This window comes from Ranitomeya imitator, chromosome 6 (assembly GCF_032444005.1).
Source record: "Ranitomeya imitator isolate aRanImi1 chromosome 6, aRanImi1.pri, whole genome shotgun sequence".
Lineage (NCBI taxonomy): Eukaryota > Metazoa > Chordata > Amphibia > Anura > Dendrobatidae > Ranitomeya > Ranitomeya imitator.
In genome coordinates this window covers 248,117,471-248,140,573 of record NC_091287.1, presented here as the reverse complement: position 1 = coordinate 248,140,573, position 23,103 = coordinate 248,117,471, and the positions used below count along the sequence as shown (strand labels likewise).

Sequence of the window (23,103 nt, the reverse complement as noted above, 5' to 3'; positions counted from 1 at the left end):
CAAGAAGCAGTTTCAAAGTTTTTAACACTGGGCTCATCTTTATTGTCCTGATGGGAAGGTCTTCCTATGTACACGTACATCCTGGTGATATCGTAGGTGCTGGGATCACTAAGGTAGCCACCGATCTCCTGCAGCAGAAGTGTCTTTGCCACAATCTTTTCTGGTTGATAAATTGTCTACATGCTATAGGCAGTAGTGATTTTTAGATGGAGTTTTAGACTATAGGAGTGAGCTCTCTTTCACCTCGTTTCCATCCTCAGCTGCTGGTGCCTAGATTGCGGGGTGCCGATGATGGCTATGGCAACCATAAGTCAAGTACTAGCCTTGTGATCTGCTAACTTTGGTGGACTATTACTCTTTGCCATAAGTAGGTTAAAATAGGCTGTGTGTTAGTGTGTAGCTGACAGGCCTAATACATAAGTATTAGGCTATGTGCACACGTTGCATATTGGGGTGCTGAATTTTCTGCACAAAATCTGCATCTCCCTCAGAAAACGCAGGTGCGGATTTGATGCTTTTTTTTTGTGCGGATTTACTGCGGATTTCATGCGTTTTATACCCCTGTGGATTTCTATAACAGAAGTGTGCAGAAACACTGCAGATCTGCACAAAAGAAGTGACATGCTCCTTCTTTCAATCCGCTGCGTTTTCTGTGTGGAGTTTTCCACACCATTAGCACAACATTTTTTTTTTCTATTGATTGACATTGTACTGTAAATCACTTCGCGGATCTGCAGCGTTTCTGCGCGGAAAAAAAACGCGAATCCGCAGTAATCCGCATTGTGTGCACATAGCCTAAGTCTATGCTACTAGAAATGCACTTTTTTCATGTAAAAACAAAAATAAGAAAATGGATTTCTCCCATTGTTTGGACTTCTGTAGTCCCTTTCAGGCTGCATGATAATGACATAGATGCAAGTCATCCAGTTTCCTTCAGGGGATGTGGACCTTGACTGAAGATGTGTAGATGACAGAATGAATTAAACCCCCGACCTCTATAATCCTCCCTGCCTATCAGGGAGCACAGGTTGATGCTGGATGAGTATTTTAGGTTAACCCCTTCAAGACCCAGCCTATTTTGACCTTAAAGACCTTGCCGTTTTTTGCAATTCTGACCAGTGTCCCTTTATGAGGTAATAACTCAGGAACGCTTCAACGGATCCTAGCGGTTCTGAGATTGTTTTTTCGTGACATATTGGGCTTCATGTTAGTGGTAAATTTAGGTCAATAAATTCTGCATTTATTTGTGATAAACACGGAAATTTGGCGAAAATTTTGAAAATTTCGCAATTTTCACATTTTGAATTTTTATTCTGTTAAACCAGAGAGATATGTGACACAAAATAGTTAATAAATAACATTTCCCACATGTTTACTTTACATCAGCACAATTTTGGAAACAAAATTTTTTTTTGTTAGGAAGTTATAAGGGTTAAAATTCGACCAGCGATTTGTCATTTTTACAACAAAATTTACAAAACCATTTTTTTTAGGGACCACCTCACATTTGAAGTCAGTTTGAGGGGTCTATATGGCTGAAAATACCCAAAAGTGACACCATTCTAAAAACTGCACCCCTCAAGGTACTCAAAACCACATTCAAGAAGTTTATTAACCCTTCAGGTGCTTCACAGCAGCAGAAGCAACATGGAAGGAAAAAATGAACATTTAACTTTTTAGTCACAAAAATTATCTTTTAGCAACAATTTTTTTATTTTCCCAATGGTAAAAGGAGAAACTGAACCACGAAAGTTGTTGTCCAATTTGTCCTGAGTACGCTGATACCTCATATGTGGGGGTAAACCACTGTTTTGGCGCACGGCAGGGCTTGGAAGGGAAGGAGCGCCATTTGACTTTTTGAATCAAAAATTGGCTCCACTCTTTAGCGGACACCATGTCACGTTTGGAGAGCCCCCGTGTGCCTAAAAATTGGAGCTCCCCCACAAGTGACCCCATTTTGGAAACTAGACGCCCCAAGGAACTTATCTAGATGCATAGTGAGCACTTTGAACCCCCAGGTGCTTCACAAATTGATCCGTAAAAATGAAAAAGTACTTTTTTTTCACAAAAAAATTCTTTTAGCCTCAATTTTTTCATTTTCACATGGGCAACAGGATAAAATGTGTTGGGCAATTTCTCCTGAGTACACCAATACCTCACATGTGGAGGTAAACCACTGTTTGGGCACATGGTAAGGCTCGGAAGGGAAGGAGCGCCATTTGACTTTTTGAATGAAAAATTATTTCCATCGTTAGCGGACACCATGTCGCGTTTGGATAGCTCCTGTGTGCCTAAACATTGGCGCTCCCCCACAAGTGACCCCATTTTGGAAACTAGACCCCCCAAGGAACTAATTTAGATGCCTAGTGAGCACTTTAAACCCTCAGGTGCTTCACAAATTGATCTGTAAAAATGAAAAAGTAATTTTTCACAAAAAAATTCTTTTCGCCTCAATTTTTTCATTTTCACATGGGCAGTAGGATAAAATGGATCATAAAATTTGTTGGGCAATTTCTCCCGAGTACGCCGATACCTCATATGTGGGGGTAAACCACTGTTTGGGCACTCGGCAGGGCTCGGAAGAGAAGGCGCGCCATTTGACTTTTTGAATGGAAAATTAGCTCCAATTGTTAGCGGACACCATGTCGCGTTTGGAGAGCCCCTGTGTGCCTAAACATTGGAGCTCCCGCACAAGTGACCCCATTTTGGAAACTAGACCCCCCAAGGAACTTATCTAGATGCATATTGAGCACTTTAAACCCCCAGGTGCTTCACAGAAGTTTATAACGCAGAGCCATGAAAATAAAAAATAATTTTTCTTTCCTCAAAAATGATTTTTTAGCCTGGAATTTCCTATTTTGCCAAGGATAATAGGAGAAATTGGACCCCAAATATTGTTGTCCAGTTTGTCCTGAGTACGCTGATACCCCATATGTGGGGGTAAACCACTGTTTGGGCGCACGGCAGGGCTCGGAAGGGATGGCACGCCATTTGGCTTTTTAAATGGAAAATTAGCTCCAATCATTAGCGGACACCATGTCACGTTTGGAGAGCCCCTGTGTGCCTAAACATTGGAGATCCCCCAGAAATGACACCATTTTAGAAACTAGACCCCCAAAGGAACTAATCTAGATGTGTGGTGAGGACTTTGAACCCCCAAGTGCTTCACAGAAGTTTATAACGCAGAGCCATGAAAATAAAAAAAAAATTATTTTCTCAAAAATGATCTTTTAGCCTGCAATTTTTTATTTTCCCAAGGGTAACAGGAGAAATTTGACCCCAATATTTGTTGTCCAGTTTCTCCTGAGTACGGTGATACCCCATATGTGGGGGTAAACTACTGTTTGGGCACATGCCGGGGCTTGGAATTGAAGTAGTGACGTTTTGAAATGCAGACTTTGATGGAATGCTCTGCGGGCGTCACGTTGCGTTTGCAGAGCCCCTGATGTGCCTAAACAGTAGAAACCCCCCACAAGTGACCCCATTTTGGAAACTAGACCCTGAAAGGAACTTATCTAGATGTGTGGTGAGCACTTTGAACCCCCAAGTGCTTCATAGAAGTTTATAATGCAGAGCCGTGAAAATAATAAATACGTTTTCTTTCCTCAAAAATAATTATTTAGCCCAGAATTTTTTATTTTCCCAAGGGTTACAGGAGAAATTGGACCCCAAAAGTTGTTGTCCAGTTTCTCCTGAGTACGCTGATACCCCATATGTGGGGGTAAACCACTGTTTGGGCACACGTCGGGGCTCAGAAGGGAAGTAGTGACTTTTGAAATGCAGACTTTGATGGAATGGTCTGCGGGTGTCACGTTGCGTTTGCAGAGCCCCTGGTGTGCCTAAACAGTAGAAACCCCCCACAAGTGACCCCATTTTAGAAACTAGACCCCCCAAGGAACTTATCTAGATATGTGGTGAGCACTTTGAACCCCCAAGTGCTTCACAGACGTTTACAACGCAGAGCCGTGAAAATAAAAAATCATTTTTCTTTCCTCAAAAATTGTTTTAGCAAGCATTTTTTTTAGATTCACAAGGGTAACAGGAGAAATTGGACCCCAGTAATTGTTGCGCAGTTTGTCCTGAGTATGCTGGTACCCCATATGTGGGGGTAAACCACTGTTTGGGCACACGTCAGGGCTCGGAAGTGAGGGAGCACCATTTGACTTTTTGAATACGAGATTGGCTGGAATCAATGGTGGCGCCATGTTGCGTTTGGAGACCCCTGATGTGCCTAAACAGTGGTAACCCCTCAATTCTAACTCCAACACTAACCCCAACACACCCCTAACCCTAATCCCAACTGTAGCCATAATCCTAATCACAACCCTAACCCCAACACACCCCTAACCACAACACTAACCCCAACACACCCCTAACCCTAACCACAACCCTAATTCCAACCCTAACCCTAAGGCTATGTGCCCACGTTGCGGATTCGTGTGAGATATTTCCGCACCATTTTTGAAAAATCTGCGGGTAAAAGGCACTGTGTTTTACCTGCGGATTTTCCGCGGATTTCCAGTGTTTTTTGTGCGGATTTCACCTGCGGATTCCTATTGAGGAACAGGTGTAAAACGCTGCGGAATCCGCACAAAGAATTGACATGCTGCGGAAAATACAACGCAGCGTTCCCGCGCGGTATTTTCCGCACCATGGGCACAGCGGATTTGGTTTTTCATATGTTTACATGGTACTGTAAACCTGATGGAACACTGCTGCGAATCCGCAGCCAAATCAGCACCGTGTGCACATAGCCTAATTCTAAAGGTATGTGCACACGCTGCGGAAAACGCTGCGGATCCGCAGCAGTTTCCCATGAGTGTACAGTTCAATGTAAACCTATGGGAAACAAAAATCGCTGTACACATGCTGCGGAAAAACTGCACGGAAACGCAGCGGTTTACATTCCGCAGCATGTCACTTCTTTGTGCGGATTCCGCAGCGGTTTTACAACTGCTCCAATAGAAAATCGCAATTGTAAAACCGCAGTGAAATGCGCAGAAAAAAACGCGGTAAATCCGCCATAAATCCGCAGCGGTTTAGCACTGCGGATTTATCAAATCCGCAGCGGAAAAATCCGCAGAGGACCAGAATACGTGTGCACATTCCTAACCCTAACCCTAGCCCTAACCCTACCCCTAACCCTACCCCTAACCCTAACCCTAGCCCTACCCCTAACCCTACCCCTAACCCTACCCCTAACCCTACCCCTAACCCTACCCCTAACCCTAACCCTACCCCTACCCCTAACCCTATTCTAACATTAGTGGAAAAAAAAAAATTTCTTTATTTTTTTATTGTCCCTACCTATGGGGGTGACAAAGGGGGGGGGGGTCATTTATTATTTTTTTTATTTTGATCACTGAGATAGATTATATCTCAGTGATCAAAATGCACTTTGGAACGAATCTGCCGGCCGGCAGATTCGGCGGGCGCACTGCGCATGCGCCCGCCATTTTGGAAGATGGCGGCGCCCGGGAGAAGACGGACGGGACCACGGCTGGATCGGTAAGTATGATAGGGTGGGGGGGGACCACGGGGGGGGGGGGGGGGATCGGAGCACGGGGGGGGGGAATCGGAGCGCGGGAGGGGTGGAACAGAGCGCGGGGGGCGTGGAACGGAGCACGGGGGGCTGGAATGGAGCACGGGGGGCTGGAACGGAGCACGGGGGGGTGGATCGGAGTGCAGGGGGGGTGATTGGAGCACGGGGGGGTGATTGGAGCACGGGGGGAGCGGACACGAGCACGGGGGGGAGCGGAGCACTGGACGGAGGGGAGCCGGAGCAGTGTACCGGCCAGATCGGGGGGGTGGGGGGGCGATCGGAGGGGTGGGGTGGGGGCACACTAGTATTTCCAGCCATGGCCGATGATATTTCAGCATCGGCCATGGCTGGATTGTAATATTTCACCCGTTATAATGGGTGAAATATTACAAATCGCTCTGATTGGCAGTTTCACTTTCAACAGCCAATCAGAGCGATCGTAGCCACGAGGGGGTGAAGCCACCCCCCCTGGGCTAAACTACCACTCCCCCTGTCCATGCAGATCGGGTGAAATGGGAGTTAACCCTTTCACCCGGTCTGCAGGGACGCGATCTTTCCATGACGCCGCATAGGCGTCATGGGTCGGATTGGCACCGACTTTCATGACGCCTAGGTGGCGTCAAAGGTCGGGAAGGGGTTAACGTTCATGAAAATGTTGAATATTTTATAAAATATTCATGCTGCAGATAGTTACTCTTTAATCATGGAAAGAAAGAAATACAACAAATAAAACTGGGAAAATCAAAGTGCAGCAAATGTGAATGTACTTATTGCCTTTTTATGGCGTACGGCCGTACAGAAGGAAATGTGTGTACGCTCTGACGGCTCTGGGATGTCGAACTGCAATTTTTCACGCTGCTGTGTGTGAGTTAAAAAGAAGCGTCTAATACACACAACTCTGCTGGAAACTAATAGACTGAAGCTTCCCAGAGAGAGATCCTTTCACTTTACTCTGCAGAAACAGGAAACTCCGTGTTATTACAAAAAAATAGCAGACCGCATAGTAATGTACGAGGAGAAATAGCCCTGCAAGAAATATGCTTATCTATATACAGTATCTATACATAGGATTTACCGTCTATAGAGGAGATGTTGCCACTGAAATGGGTCGTTTGCTTTGTGAAATTTACTTCTTTTTTTTTTTTTTCAAAATGATGCACATTGCTAGGGTTATTCCCAATACGGACAATTGTGGACTATCCTATGGGTGTGCCGTATGCTTCTAAGCAAAAGGGGATGCTTTTTCCCAATTGTGGTCTCATATGATGATTCAGCCTCCGCTACGACACAGGGAATGAAGATGTGTCTGCTATAACTTAACAATTTGGGTGAAATACGGTATATTAGTGTAAAGGCACACATTAACATGAGACCAACATTGGTTGAAACCCCGATAGTGTAATGTGTATGTGGTCCCCGACAGATGATCTGGCACATTCTACTTTAACTGCTGATCATTTTGCTCTCTAAGGGTATGCTCACCAGTTACCGTACGTTTTTGCTGATTTTTGGGGTGTTTTTTTTTTTCATTCACATTTGTCACAAAAACTGATTGGTAGTGCCAGCACAGTGACTGAGATTTCTGATCTCTTATTTTTGCCTTACAGATTTTAACCACGTTCAAATCTACAGCATGTGTTTTCTTGTAGCATTTTGCAGTGTTTTTCACCTATTTTAATGAACGGGGGAAAAAACACAGCAAACAGCACATATTTTATGCTTTGTTTTTCCTGTCAACACTTCAGGATTTGCAGCAGAAATGTTGGCAGCAAACACACAACGTGTGCACATACCCTAAGAGGTAGCACAGGAGCGCTCGGTAGAGCGAGCGCTGCCGTGTATGGGAGAGACAGCCAAGATAGCTGCTATCCCAGCGATCGGCCTTCCATCGTTCGGTTGACATCTGTCTAAAGTGTATGGGGGCTTTGATTAGAACCATTATAACAGTACCAATCACAGACTGCACTATATGTAGTGAAGAAATACATCTAATAAACGGCACAATTACAAGGATTATTGCAGATGCCTTTATACAGTTATATACAGGTATTTTCATTCCCAACTGTGCATGTGATCGAATAGAAATTGAATTTGCAATTATAAAATCATAAATGTGTTTTTTGTTTTGTTTTTTTTAGGGGAAACTATAGCACAATTGACAGATATGAACATTGGGGAACATCTTGACCCTAATGGGCAAGTACCGATTTTCACAGATAAGACTGGTGTGGTAAAAGCTGCTAGACTTCTGCTTTCTTCAGTTACGAAGGTGCTGGTGTTGGCAGACAGGATCGTCGTTAAACAAATTATCACTTCCCGAAACAAGGTACTTAAGTTTCTTTTTGTAGGCACAATCCATTTGCAGAAGAAAGATGTGTTTGTGCAGCGTTATCAATGACATCAGATTACATTTTTTCTGTGTAAACAAGCAATCATGCAATTATATTTCAGACTAGCTGAAGAGCCCGGCGTTGCCTGGGCATAGTAAATATCTGTGGTTAGTTATAGCACGTCACTTCTCTTATTTTCCCATTACGCCTCTCATTTTCCCCCTCACATCTCTCATTTTCTCCCTCACACCTCTCATTTTCTCCCTCACTCCTCTCATTCCCGCCTAACACTTGTCATTTCGACCTCACATCTGTCATTTTCCGATCACTACACTATTTTCCCTCACTCCTCTCATTTTGCACTCACACCTTTTCATTTTCACCTCACACCTCTCATTTTCACCTCAGTATATACATGTATGTCATCTCCCTTATATATAGTATACACCTGTATGTCATCTCCTGTATATAGTATATACCTGTATGTCATCTCCCCTGTATATAGTATATACCTGCTGTGTGTCATCTCCCCTGTATATAGTATATACCTGTATGTCATCTCCTCCTATATATAGTATGTACCTGTATGTCATCTCCTCTTATATATAGTATGTACCTGTATGTCATCTCCTCCTATATATAGTATATACCTGTATGTCATCTCCTTCTATATATAGTATATACCTGTATGTCATCTTCTCCTGTATATAGTATATACCTGTGTCATCTCCCCTGTATATAGTATATATCTGTGTGTCATCTCCTCTTGTATATAGTATATACCTGTATGTCATCTTCTATATATAGCATATACCTGTATGTCATCTCCTTCTGTATATAGTATATACCTGTAGGTAATCTGCTCCTGTATATAGTATATACCTGTGTGTCATCTCCTCCTGTATATAGTATATACCTGTATGTCATCTCCTCCTGTATATAGTATGTACCTGTATGTCATCTCCTCCTTTATATAGTATATACCTGTGTGTCATCTCTCCTGTATATAGTATATACCTGTGTGATCTCCTGTATTAGACCTCGTTAACACGTTATTTGCTCAGTATTTTTACCTCAGTATTTGTAAGATAAATTGGCAGCCTGATAAATCCCCAGCCAACAGGAAGCCCTCCCCCTGGCAGTATATATTAGCTCACACATACACATAATTGACAGGTCATGTGACTGACAGCTGCCGTATTTCCTATATGGTACATTTGTTGCTCTTGTAGTTTGTCTGCTTATTAATCAGATTTTTATTTTTGAAGGCTAATACCAGACTTGTGTGTGTTTTAGGGCGAGTTTCGTTTGTCAAGTTGTGTGTGTTGAGTTTTGTGTGGCAACATGCGTGTAGCAACTTTTTGTGTGTCGAGTTGCATGTGACAGGTTAGTGTAGCAAGTTGTGTGAAGCAAGTTTTGCGCATGGCGAGTTTTGCGCATGGTGAGTTTTATGTCTGGTGCCTTTTGAGTATGTGCAAGTTTTGTGTGAGGCAACTTTTGCATGTGTTGCAAATTTTGTGCATGTGGCAATTTTTCCGCATGTGCAAGTTTTGCGTGTGGCGAGTTTTCCATGAGGTGAGTTTTGCACTTGTGGCGAGTTTTGCGTGAGTCTATTTTTTGCATGTGGCGAGTTTTGCGCGTGGCGAGTTTTGAGCGGCGACTTTTGTGTTTCGACTTTTATGTGGCGAGGTTGGTGTATGTGTGGTGAAATGTGTGCTGAGGGTGGTATATGTGGTCAAGCACGTGGTAGTGTGTGGCGCATTTTGTGTGTGTGTTCATATCCCCGTATGTGGTGAGTATCTCATGTCGGGGTCCCACCTTAGCAACTGTACGGTATATACTCTTTGGCGCCATCGCTCTCATTCTTTAAGTCCCCCTTGTTCACATCTGGCAGCTGTCAATTTGCCTCCAACACTTTTCCTTTCATTTTTCCCCATTATGTAGATAGGGGAAAAATAGTTTGGTGAATTGGAAAGCGCGGGGTTAAAATTTCACCTCACAACATAGCCTATGACGCTCTCAGGGTCCAGACGTGTGACTGTGCAAAATTTTGTTTCTGTAGCTGCGACGCCTCCAACACTATTCCTTTCACTTTTTTCCCCATTATGTAGATAGGGGCAAAATTGTTTGGTGAATTGGAAAGCGCGGGGTTAAAATTTCACCTCACAACGTAGCCTATGACGCTCTCAGGGTCCAGACGTGTGACTGTGCAAAATTTTGTTGCTGTAGCTGCGACGCTTCCAACACTTTTCCTTTCACTTTTTTCCCCATTATGTAGATAGGGGCAAAATTGTTTGGTGAATTGGAAAGCGCGGGGTTAAAATTTCACCTCACAACGTAGCCTATGACGCTCTCGGGGTCCAGATGTGTTGACTGTGCAAAATTTTGTGGCTGTAGCTGCGACGGTGCAGATGCCAATCCCGGACATACACACACACATACACACACACACACATACACACACACATACACACACACACACACACACACACACACACATACACACACACAAACACAAACACACACACAACACACACACATTCAGCTTTATATAGTAGATTGATGGCCTGGCTTCCATGTTAGATTTATAAATTATAATGTTTCATTATGAGAAATATTTGAGCAACATCAGAGCCATATTTAAAGTCATTACTCCAGTGTATAGAGTAAAATGTATACTTTTATTATGCTACATCCTGAAATAATAGCGATTCACCGTTACATTTGGCACTTAATATGAGTGGTAAAATCAGAAACCACCCATTCAGTTATTTGGAAAGTGGCCTCAAGTGGTGAATGTCCTAGAAATGTTATGCCTGTCATAGCTTTATAACATGATTATTCAACTGGTTTTATAAAAGAAAAAGTACTTCTACTGTTACTGTCCAATATCCACTTTGGAGATCTGAAAATAGAACATCAGTATAAGATGGAGAAACCTGGCATTAAATTCTTTATTATATAGTCATGGCTAGGGTTGAGCAACTTTTAGTTTTTCAGGGTCGAGTCGGGTTTCACGAAACCCGACTTTCTCAAAAGTCGGGTCGAGTGAAATCAGCCGATCCTATTGAAAAGTCGGGGTCGGGGATCGGCCGAAACTCGAAACCCAATGTAAGTCTATTGTTTGTTTTTTTTTTGTTTTTTTTATATTTCCTTCAGGGTGATATAGCAGAAAAGCCGGTAATTCAATTACCAGCTTTTCATTTCTCCTGCCAAAACCCGACATGATATGAGACATGGTTTACATACAGTAAACCATGTCATATCCCCCTTTTTTTTTTTGCATAATCCACACTACTAATGTTAGTAGTGTGTATATGCAAAATTTCGGCGTTCTAGCTATTAAATTTAAGGGTTAAATCGCGGAAAAAATTGGTGTGGGCTCCCGCGCAATTTTCTCTGCCAGATTAGTAAAGCCAGTGACTGAGGGCAGATATTAATAGCCTGGAGAGGGTCCATGGTTATTGCCCCCCCCCCCCCCCCCGGCTAAGAACACCTGCCCCCAGCCACCCCAGAAAAGGCACATCTGTAAGATGCGCCTATTCTGGCACTTGGCCACTCTCTTCCCATGCCTGTGTAGCGGTGGGATATGGGGTAATGAAGGGTTAATGCCACCTTGCTATTGTAAGGTGACATTAAGCCGGATTAATAATGGAGAGGCGTCAATTATGACACCTATCCATTATTAATCCAATTGTATGAAAGAGTTAAAAAAACACATACACAATATTAAAAAGTATTTTAATGAAATAAACACACCGTTTGTTGTAATATTTTATTGTACGCTCAATCTACTCGCTGAAGACCCTCGCTCTGTAACAAATAAAAAATAATAAACCAACAATATACATACCTTCCGTAGATCTGTAACGTCCCACGTTGTAAATCCATCTGAAGGGGTTAAAATATTTTACAGCCAGGAGCTCTGCTAATGCAGCACTGCTCGTGGCTGTAAACCCCAGCGAATGAAGGTACTGTAGGTCAATGACCTGTAGTTACCTTCATTCGCCGTGATGCGCCCCCTGTGTATATGTATATGTATATATATATATATGTATATGTATATATATATATATATATATATATATATATATATATATATATATATATATATATATATATATATATATATATATATATATATATATATACATATATATACACACACACACATATATATATATATATATATATATATATATATATATATATACATATATACATACTAGATTGTGGCCCGATTCTAACGCATCGGGTATTCTAGAATATGCATGTCCCCGTAGTATATGAACAATGATGATTCCAGAATTCGCGGCAGACTGTGCCCGTCGCTGATTGGTCGAGGCAACCTTTGACATCATCGTTGCCATGGCAACCATTATGACATCATCGTCGCTGTGCCCGTTGCTGATTGGTCGAGGCCTGGCGGCCTCGACCAATCAGAGACGCGGGATATCTACGTCCTTTATGACATCATCGTCGCTGTGCTCGTTGCTGATTGGTCGAGGCCTGGCGGCCTCGACCAATCAGAGACGCAGGATTTCTACGTCGATGCTGTGCCGGTCTCTGATTGGTCGAGGCCTAGCGGCCTCGACCAATCAGAGAGCCAGGATTTCCAAGACAGACAGACGGTAAAACCCTTAGGCAATTATATATATAGATATATTTCCGCTTTGTAAGACGCACTTTATTTCCCCCAAATTTGGGGGGGAAATGTGGGTGCGTCTAACAAAGCGGATATACCGCTTACCATTACAGGCTGGGATAAGGGGGTGTCAAAGGGGTGTCTGCCGGGGTTGTCCGCTGCTGCCCCGGGTGATGCTGGAGGCTCCGGTGCTGCGGGGGGCTCTGGCGACATTTTTTGAGAGACCAGAGCCCCCGGCGGTTCGTCCATGCGTTCCACCATGACTAATTCCGGGAAAATGGCCGCCGGAATCTCGGGAGATGAGATTTCAGCGCTGAGATCTCATCTCTCGAGATTCCGGCGGCCATTTTCCCAGAGTCAGTCATACAGGAACGCATGGACGAACTGCCGGGGGCTCTGGCCTTTCACAAAATGTCACCAGAGCCCCCCGCAGCATCGGAGACAGCCCTGCAGCACAGGAGCCCCCCTGCAGCACAGGAGCCCCCTGCAGACCCCCTTATCCCAGCCTGCAGCAATGCTCGACTCCTGCCTCCAGCAACGACCCTTGGACCCTGATCCTCCACAGCCACAACCCCTGGTAAGTAATAAGACGCATGGATTTTTTTTATTAAAAAAAGTTTTTTCCTATTTTTCTCCTCAAAATTTGGGGTGCGTCTTATAATCCGGAGCGTCTTACAAAGCGAAAAATACGGTGGGATCGGGTCGGGTTTCACGAAGTGCCGATCTGTTTCGTTCAACCCTAGTCATGGCAGAAAGTGTTGGCACCCTTGAAATTGTTACAGAAAATTGTGTGTATTATAACAACACAAAAAAAAACAGTGGAACAAAGGTAAATTAGACAAAATTTCACACAAAACCCGCAAAATGTGCTTGAAAAAATTATTGTCACTTTCCAAAATTGTAGGTAAACCACTTTGTTTCAAGCATGTGATTCTCATTAAAACTCACCTGTGGCAATTAACAGGTATAGGCAATTTGAATCTTCCGTTCCATGGCCTGAGGTAGGGACAGCTGAACGCTGTGCTGTGAAAAGTTTTTGGAAGTGCCTCGGAATGTGCAAGATGGGAGGCATTCGTGCCAGTTTCATGGACAGGGGATTGGAAAGCACCTAGCACAGGGGAAGAGGCAGTGGTGTAACCTGCTGACACCAATCATGGAACCAGGTGTTTGGCCCTCTGATTCGGTTGCTTAGATGACTTGTGCCTGATCATTCTGGTGGTGGTTAGGCTTTTAGTGGTCAGGCCCCTGCTGATCTTGACATGGCACAGGCTGCAAATTATCTTTTGTTTTTTTTCTCAGTAATCTGTTTAAAAAAAAAAAAAAAAAAAAAGTCCCATACTGTGGAACACCTAACTCTGTGATGAAGAAATTCACGAGTGTCTGTTTTCTGCGGAACAGTGGCCCGCCTTCTCATTCTGTTCACACCGCTGTCACTCCCTATTTTGGTGCTGGCGATCCCTTCCATTCAGCGCTGTTAGCCACACTCTGCATGCCCGTTTCCCAGGTCGGTTTTGTGACTTAGTCATGCACCACCTTGTCTTCCACTGCCGCACATGGGTTCTCATGACTCGATTACTTAACAACATCCTGACTTATCAGCAACTGTGTCTCATCATCATCTGAAAGTGGGGGAAATAAGTATTTGATCCCTTGCTGATTTTGTAAGTTTGCCCACTGACAAAGACATGAACAGTCTATAATTTTATGAGTAGGTTAATTTTAACATTGAGTGATAGAATATCAAAAATAAAATCCAGAAAATCACATTGTATAAATTATATAAATGTATTTGCATTTTCCAGTGGGAAATAAGTATTTGATCCCTCTGGCAAACAAGACTTAATACTTGGTGGCAAAACCCTTGTTGACAAGCACAGCAGTCAGATGTTTTTTGTAGTTAATGATGAGGTTTGCGCACATGTCAGGAGGAATTTTGATCCACTCCTCTTTGCAGATCATCTCTAAACCATTAAGATTTTGAATCTGTCGCTTGGCAACTCGGAACTTCAACTCCCTCCAAAAGTTTTATATGGGATTAAGGTCTGGAGACTGGCTAGGCCATGCCATGACCTTAAGGTGCTTCTTTTTGAGCCATTCCTTTGTTGCCTTGGCTGTATGTTTTGGGTTATTGTCTTGCTGGAAGAGGGAAGGAGGTTGCCATGCAGGATTTTACGGTACATGGCTCCATCCATTCTCCCATTGATGCAGTGAAGTAGTCCTGTGCCATTAGCAGAGAAACACCCCCAAAACAGAATGTTTCCACCTCCATGCTTGACAGTGGGGGCGGTGTTCTTTGGGTCATAGGCAGCATGTCTCTTTTTCCAAACACGGCGAGTTGAGTTAAAGGGAACCTGTCACCCACAAAATCGAAGGTGAGCTAAGCCCACCGGCATCAGGGGCTTATATACAGCATTCTGGACTGCTGTAGATAAGCCCCCGATGTATCCTGAAAGATGAGAAAAAGAGGTTAGATTATAATCACCCAGAGGGTGTTCGCGCTGCAGTCCGGTCAGATGGGTGTCACAGTGCGGTCCAGCGCCTCCCATCTTCTTATGATGACGTCCTCTTCTTGTCTTCACGCTCTGGCGCAGGCGCACTTTGACTGCCCTGTTGAGGGCAGAGCAAAGTACTGCAGTGCGCAGGCGCCGGGAAAGGTCAGAGAGGGTTTTGTGTAAAAAAACGGAAATTTGGCGAACATTTTGAAAATGTAGCAATTTTCAAACTTTAAAACAGAGAAATATGTATGAAATATGCTTTTTGTACCACACCTTGGCCTTTCTCAAAGCACTGTACGGTTGGAGGAGTTGATCAGAGAGGTCAACGCCCCCCTCCATGTTTTTTTTGTACCCCAGTACACAGTACGGTTTGCTGACCTTTGTAGAGGTACCGCGTACAGTGCTGAGGGCACTGCCATCACCGTGTATGGTGGTCAAGAGAAGGACATCCCTTTTGGGCATGTACAATTCACCAAACTTTTTGTTGAAGTGTTCGATGACAGGCCAAACTTTGAACAGACGGTCAAAGTTGGGGTCATCTTGTGCGGGACACTGTGCATTATCGTTATAATGCAGGAATTTGTGGATGGCGTCAAAATGCGTCCGGACCATGACCATTCGAAACACTGGAGTGTTGTATAAAATATCAACACTCCAATATTGCCAAATTTCTGGCTTCTTCAGGAGCCCCATATGAAGGACCAGGCCCCAAAACTGCATCATTTCAACTGCGTCTACAGGAGACCAGTTATAATATGATGAATCGGGGTTTTGCTCCAAAAATTTACGAGCATATAAATTGGTTTGCTCCACCATGAGGTAATTAAATCATCACAGAAAAATTCTTTGAAAAAGTCTATTTCTGTGAGACTGGTGGTGGTGTCTAACTTGATTCCTGATTCTGCCACAAAATCAGGAATCATTGGCTCATAATTTTCGGGGGGTGAGGTCCATACGGGGTCCGAAGACGGGTGCAATGGTTCATCTTCAGGAGTTGGCGCTGCCTCATCTTCTGTCCTGGGATGTCTGCGTGGTGGTACCGCAGGACCCGAGGAGGAAGAGGATGAGGAATCCGAAAAATAAAGAAATGTGGGATCCTCTCTCTCGCTACCAGTGTCGGAGGCTAGGAAGGAATATGCCTGCTCCATTGTATAGCGCCATTGGGAGGAACGTGACGCATGGGACATTTTTTGTGTGAATATGGTGCTTTGTGTGTACTTTTTTTATAACTGTATATATGTGGGGGGGAGGGGGATAGCGATTAGTGCAAACTTGTCTGAAAAGAGAAAGCTAAAATAAAAAAAGCTAATGGGGAGAAAAAAATGAAAAGTCTAAAACAGCAAGCCCTAGCTCTGATCAGTGAACTGAGTCACTTCTCAAAGATCGGCGGCTGCGGGATGTGTGCACTGGGGTGTGCGTCTAATAGCAGAAAGGGGTTAAACCTTTACGGGGTAGTGTGTTACCAGTGGATTTCTTGGTGACTGTGGTCCCAGCTGCCTTGAGATCATTAGCAAATTCCCCTGGTGTAGTTTTAGGCTGATCTCTCACCTTTCTCATGATCAAGGATACCCCATGAGGTGAGATTTTGCATGGTCATATATTAAAGAAATATAAATCAGAGGATACCAAAACAAAAATCATATAAACTTCCCCTAAAAATTCACTTTTATTGTTAAAAACAGGTAAACTCAAACCACCTAAAGTGACAAACAAGAAGCGAACAAGTGCTCAAAAACAAAAATCCCAAAACCTAACCATCTGATGTAATGACACTGGTTATCAAGGGATCAGGCCTCCTGATGAGCCTTAATTGGCGAAACGCGTCGAGGCGCTAGTTTTTGATGGCGGACGGTGAACGACTGCGAATGCATTAAGGGATGAGTACTGACACTTTTCACATTATATGCTTTTATACAGCAATCTATGCTGCTTTGAATTGTTGGCATATGTGTTTCATCAAGTGAAGGCGGTATTCTCTATATGCATGCGGTAGACATTAGTGGGCAAACTCAAAATATAAGGGCCAAGTATTGGCTATTTGTGGTATAAACAGGGAGAGTATCTGCATCCAAGTAATATTTTTTCCACCGCAAAAGTGGTTTTCACCCACTATCCTTAAGTTTTGTGCCGCCATGTGTTAATTCAATGTTTTTAAATTTATTTGGGAACCTAAGTCTTCCCTAGTATAGGTATTTTACTGTCTAGTGACAGGGGACCCTCTAGCTTGCGGGTAGAGGCTCTCATTAGTGGCTGCAGGGTGTATCAGGGCCTCTACGGTCAGCCATCGTTGAGCGGGGGCGCCAATACGTTTCCCCCTAGGGCGTCTACCTCCGCAGCCAGGTAGGGGCGATATAGGTGCCTTCAATAGGGTGGACTAGATATCCCCATTAGGTTTTGGGATTTTTGTTTTTGAGCACTTGATCGTTTCCTGTTTGTCACTTTAGGTGGTTTGAGTTTGCCTGTTTTTAACAATAAAAGTGAATTTTTAGGGGAAGTTTATATGATTTTTGAGATTTTGCATGGTGCCCCAGATCGATGTCGATTTGACAGTTATTTTGTATTTCTTCCATTTTCTTACTATTGCACCAACAGTTGTCTCCTTCTCACCCAGTATCTTACTTATGGTTTTGTAGCCCGTTCCTGCTTTGTGCAGGTGTATGATCTTGTCCCTGACATCCTTATAAAGCTCTTTGGTCTTGCCCATGTTGTAGGGGTTAGAGCCTGACAGATTTAATTGATTCTGTGGAAAGGAGTCTTTTATAAAGGTGACTTTGTAAGGCTGCCGTCACACTAGCAGTATTTGGTCAGTATTTTACCTCAGTATTTGTAAGCCAAAACCAGGAGTGGAACAATTAGAGGGGAAAGTATAATAGAAACATATACACCACTTCTGCATTTATCACCCACTCCTGGTTTTGGCTTACAAATACTGATGTAAAATACTGACAAAATACTGATAGTTTGACGGCAGCCTAAGACGGCTGCCTTTAATGCAGGTAACAAGTTGATTAGGAGCGTCTAACTGGACTGTAGGAGCCAGAATTCTTGATGGTTGGTGGGGGATCAAATACTTCTTTCTCACTGCAAAATGCAAATACATTTATACAATTTATACAATGTGATTTTCTGGATTTAATTTTTGTTCTATCTCTCAATGTTAAAATTAACCTACCCTTAAAATTCTAGACTGTTCATGTCTTTCTCAGTGGCAAATTTACAAAATCAGCAAGGTATCAAATACTTATTTCCCCCACTGTACCTCCTTAGGCAAAGTTTGCCGTTCCGCACAGTAATATTCTTTTGACTGTGGTTGCTCTAAGTTTTGTGCATCACTACACAGCATCTCCTCCTGTCCCTCTTGGAACATGCAGGGTGAGAGATCACAATCAAGAAATTATGTTGTAAAGAGCTGAGTGTCCTTGTGTGGGATCACTGGTTTCCTGGGACTCACTATGGTGGTGGTAGTGAGGGATCAGAGCGAGGATTAAGTGATCCAGACTGTTGGCTGGTGAGACAGGACTGTGTGGCATACAGAGTGGTGCTGGCAAACAAGCTGGAAGCATTATTTGCTCTCCAACCAACCACTTGTTTGTACTGGTGTGGCTTGAGAAGTGGTGTACTGTGCCTCCCTGCAAAGTGGGACTGGAAGCTATGTGTCATGTATGGGAGTGTTTCTTGGGCTGCACCACCTTGCATAGTTTCACCAGCTCCACGTCCTCGGCGTCTGTGTGCACCATCATTGGTACTTCCACGTCCTTTACCGCACGCATTATGCACTTTCTTATTGCTAGGTCTCTGGAAACGAAGTTTCCTTTCATTGAAACTACCGTACATATTTTTAATGAACAAAAAAATGCGGTTAACTGTAGCAGGTCAAGCAAACAAATTGCTGCTTGGTCTTGGTAGTCATTTAGTGCTGCCTCTCACTTCTTGTAAACTGAACTTAATTCAGGACAACGCGCAAATCATGTATATTCTCGGATTGTTCTGATGAAAATCTTTCATCTGTAATTTTCTTTACTATAACCCAGTTACGGCAGCCTAGAGCCACTTGCTGTTTCATTGAGAGCTGAACGCAGGGATACCCCTTCTAATACACGAACATTACCCAGCTGGACTATTGATTTCAGCTGTTGGATATACGAGGGGATGATCACAGGAACTTTGTTCCTGCAGATTGGATACCACTTTATTACAGGATTCTATTGATTCAGAAGCTGCATTTATGCTTGTGCTAGATTTCTAGTGACTCCAGAAAACATTGAAACGCTGCTATAATTTGTGACACTGTAAGAGATTAATCACTACTTCAACATCAACCAGTGACGTTATATGTTTTATGGAATGATCGATAGTTCTTAAAGGGAAGCTGTCATGTTGATGATTGTATTTTATCCGCAGGCAGGATGTTATAGATCAGGATGAGCAGATCAGAGTGATTAAACATGTTGTAGCAAAAGTTTCAGAAATCCTTGTATTTTATTCATTGAAATCTTGGGAGTTTGTATGCATAGGAGTCAAGTGGGAGGTCTTGTTCAGTGATTGACAGTCTTCCCTGTTATGATCTGGTGGTTTAGAAACAACATGAGACAAGCTCTGAATGAGGTGGTATCTGTACTGACCGCAAACCCTGAACCTAGCAGCGTAACTAAAAATAGCCGTGGGGGGTACCCGACGCTCCCTAGACCCCTCGGCACAGCCTAAGATCTAACTTCCCCTAAAGATGGAAACAGGAAACCTATCTTGCCTCAGAGAAAATCCCCAAAGGAAAGATAGCCCCCCACAAATATTGACGGTGAGAGGAGGGGAAAATAACATACGCAGAAATGAAATCATATTTTAGCATAGGAGGCCAGTCTAGCTTGATAGATAGGACAGGAAAGGATACTGTGCGGTCAGTATAAAAACTACAAAACAATCCACACAGAGTTTACAAAATCTCCACACCTGACTAAAGGTGTGGAGGGTAAATCTGCTTCCCAGAGCTTCCAGCTAACAGAAAAAATCCATACTGACAAGCTGGACAAATATAGAATGCACAGAACAATAAGTCCACAACATGTGGACTGAAATGAGCAAAGCCAGAACTTATCTTTGCAGAACTGGTCAGGAAACCAGGAGAATCCAAGCAGAGATGTGAATCCAGCCAGGAAACATTGACAAGTGGCACAGGCTGAAGAAAGAGCCAGACTTAAATAGCGGACGATAAGTGGAGGCAGCTGATGACCACTAACTCCAAGGAGCAGCCATACCACTAGAAACCACAAGAGGGAGCCCAAGAGCAGAACTCACAAAAGTGCCACTTACAACCACCGGAGGGAGCCCAAGAGCGGAATTCACAACAGTAACCCCCCCTTAAGGAGGGGTCACCGAACCCTCACCAGAGCCCCCAGGCCGATCAGGACGAGCCAAGTGAAAAGCACGAACCAAATCGGTAGCATGGACATCGGAGGCAACAACCCAAGAATTATCCTCCTGGCCATAACCCTTCCACTTGACAAGATACTGAAGCCTCCGCCTCGAAAAACGAGAATCCAAAATCTTCTCAACCTCATATTCCAACTCTCCCTCAACCAACACCGGGGCAGGAGGGTCAACCGAGGGAACAACGGGCACCACATATCTCCGCAACAAAGATCTATGAAAAACATCATGAATGGCAAAAGAGGCAGGAAGAGCCAAACGAAAAGACACCGGATTAATAATTTCAGAAATGTTATAAGGACCAATAAACCGAGGCTTAAACTTAGGAGAAGAAACCTTCATAAGAACATGACGAGAAGACAACCAAACCAAATCCCCCACACGAAGCCGGGGACCAACACGCCGACGGCGGTTAGCAAAACGTTGAGCCCTTTCCTGAGACAATGTCAAATTGTCCACCACATGAGTCCAAATCTGCTGCAGCCTGTCCACCACAGAATTAACACCAGGACAATCAGAAGGCTCAACCTGCCCAGAAGAAAAACGAGGATGAAAACCAAAATTACAAAAGACAGGTGAAACCAAAGAAGCCGAACTAGCCAGATTATTAAGGGCAAACTCGGCCAACGGCAAGAAAGACACCCAATCATCCAGATCAGCAGACACAAAGCATCTCAAATAGGTCTCCAAGGTCTGATTAGTTCGCTCAGTTTGGCCATTAGTCTGAGGATGAAACGCCGAAGAAAAAGACAAATCAATGCCCATCCTAGCACAAAAGGCCCGCCAATATCTAGAGACAAACTGAGAACCTCTATCAGACACAATATTCTCCGGAATGCCATGCAAACGAACCACATGCTGAAAAAATAATGGAACCAGATCTGAGGAGGAAGGCAACTTAGGCAAAGGTACCAGATGGACCATTTTAGAGAACCGGTCACAAACAACCCAGATAACAGACATCTTCTGGGAAACAGGAAGATCCGAAATAAAATCCATGGAAATATGCGTCCAGGGCCTCTCAGGGACCGACAAAGGCAAAAGCAACCCACTAGCGCGGGAACAGCAAGGCTTGGCCCGGGCGCAAGTCCCACAGGACTGCACAAAAGCACGCACATCGCAAGACAAGGAAGGCCACCAAAAGGACCTAGCAACCAAATCTCTGGTACCAAAAATCCCAGGATGACCAGCCAACACTGAACACTGAACCTCAGAAATTACCTTACTTGTCCATCTATCAGGAACAAACAGCTTCCCCACTGGACAGCGGTCAGGCCTATCAGCCTGAAATTCCTGAAGCACCCGCCGCAAATCAGGGGAGATAGCAGAAAGAATCACCCCCTCCTTAAGAATGCCAACCGGCTCCAGGAGAATCAGGCGAAAAACTCCTAGAGAGGGCATCAGCCTTAACATTCTTAGATCCCGGAAGATACGAGACCACAAAATCAAAACGGGAGAAAAACAGGGACCATCGAGCCTGTCTAGGATTCAGCCGCTTGGCCGACTCGAGGTAAATCAGATTCTTATAATCGGTCAGGACCACAACACGGTGTTTAGCTCCCTCAAGCCAATGTCGCCACTCCTCAAACTCCCACTTCATAGCCAACAACTCCCGATTGCCGACATCATAATTGCGTTCCGCAGGCGAAAACTTTTTGGAAAAAAAAAGCACACGGTTTCATCAAAGAACCATCAGACTCCCTCTGAGACAAAACGGCCCCTGCCCCAATCTCAGAAGCGTCGACCTCAACCTGAAAAGGAAGAGAAACATCCGGTTGACACAACACAGGGACAGAAGTAAATCGGCGTTTAAGCTCCTGAAAGGCCTCAACAGCCTCAGAGGACCAATTCGTCACATCAGCGCCTTTCTTCGTCAAATCAGTAAGGGGCTTAACCACACTGGAACAGTTGGCAATGAAACGGCGATAGAAATTAGCAAAGCCCCAAAATTTTTGAAGTCCCTTCACAGATGTGGGTTGGATCCAGTCATGAATAGCTTGAACCTTAACAGGATCCATTTCTATAGACGAGGGAGAAAAAATAAAACCCAAAAAAGAGACCTTCTGAACTCCGAATAGGCACTTAGACCCCTTCACAAATAAAGCATTATCACGAAGGATCTGGAACACCATCCTGACCTGCTTCACATGAGACTCCCAATCATCGGAAAAAATCAAAATATCATCCAAATATACGACCATTAATTTATCAAGATAATTGCGGAAAATATTATGCATGAAAGACTGGAACACAGATGGAGCATTAGAGAGCCCAAATGGCATCACAAGGTATTCAAAATGGCCTTCGGGCGTATTAAATGCAGTTTTCCATTCGTCACCCTGTTTAATACGAACAAGATTATATGCCCCTCGGAGGTCAATCTTCGTAAACCAACTAGCCCCCTTAATCTGAGCAAACAATTCAGTAAGCAGAGGCAAGGGGTATTGGAATTTAACGGTGGTCTTATTAAGAAGACGGTAATCAATACAGGGTCTCAAGGAGCAATCCTTCTTAGCAACAAAAAAGAAACCCGCTCCCAATGGTGACGAAGAGGGCCGAATATGCCCTTTCTCCAAAGATTCCTTAACATAGCTCCGCATGGCGGCATGCTCTGGCACAGACAGATTGAAAAGTCGGCCCTTAGGGAACTTACAACCAGGAATCAAG

General features: G+C 43.9%; 1 protein-coding gene across 1 annotated transcript in view; it reads left to right on the top strand.

The window, feature by feature from the left end:
• CTNNAL1 (catenin alpha like 1) overlaps nt 1-23,103 on the top strand; it is a 412,273-nt gene that overhangs the window by 213,688 nt on the left and 175,482 nt on the right. The window contains exon 3 of the mRNA XM_069730576.1: nt 7,681-7,868. Coding sequence (XP_069586677.1) covers nt 7,681-7,868 — 188 coding nt within the window. The remainder of the gene's footprint in view (nt 1-7,680; nt 7,869-23,103) is intronic.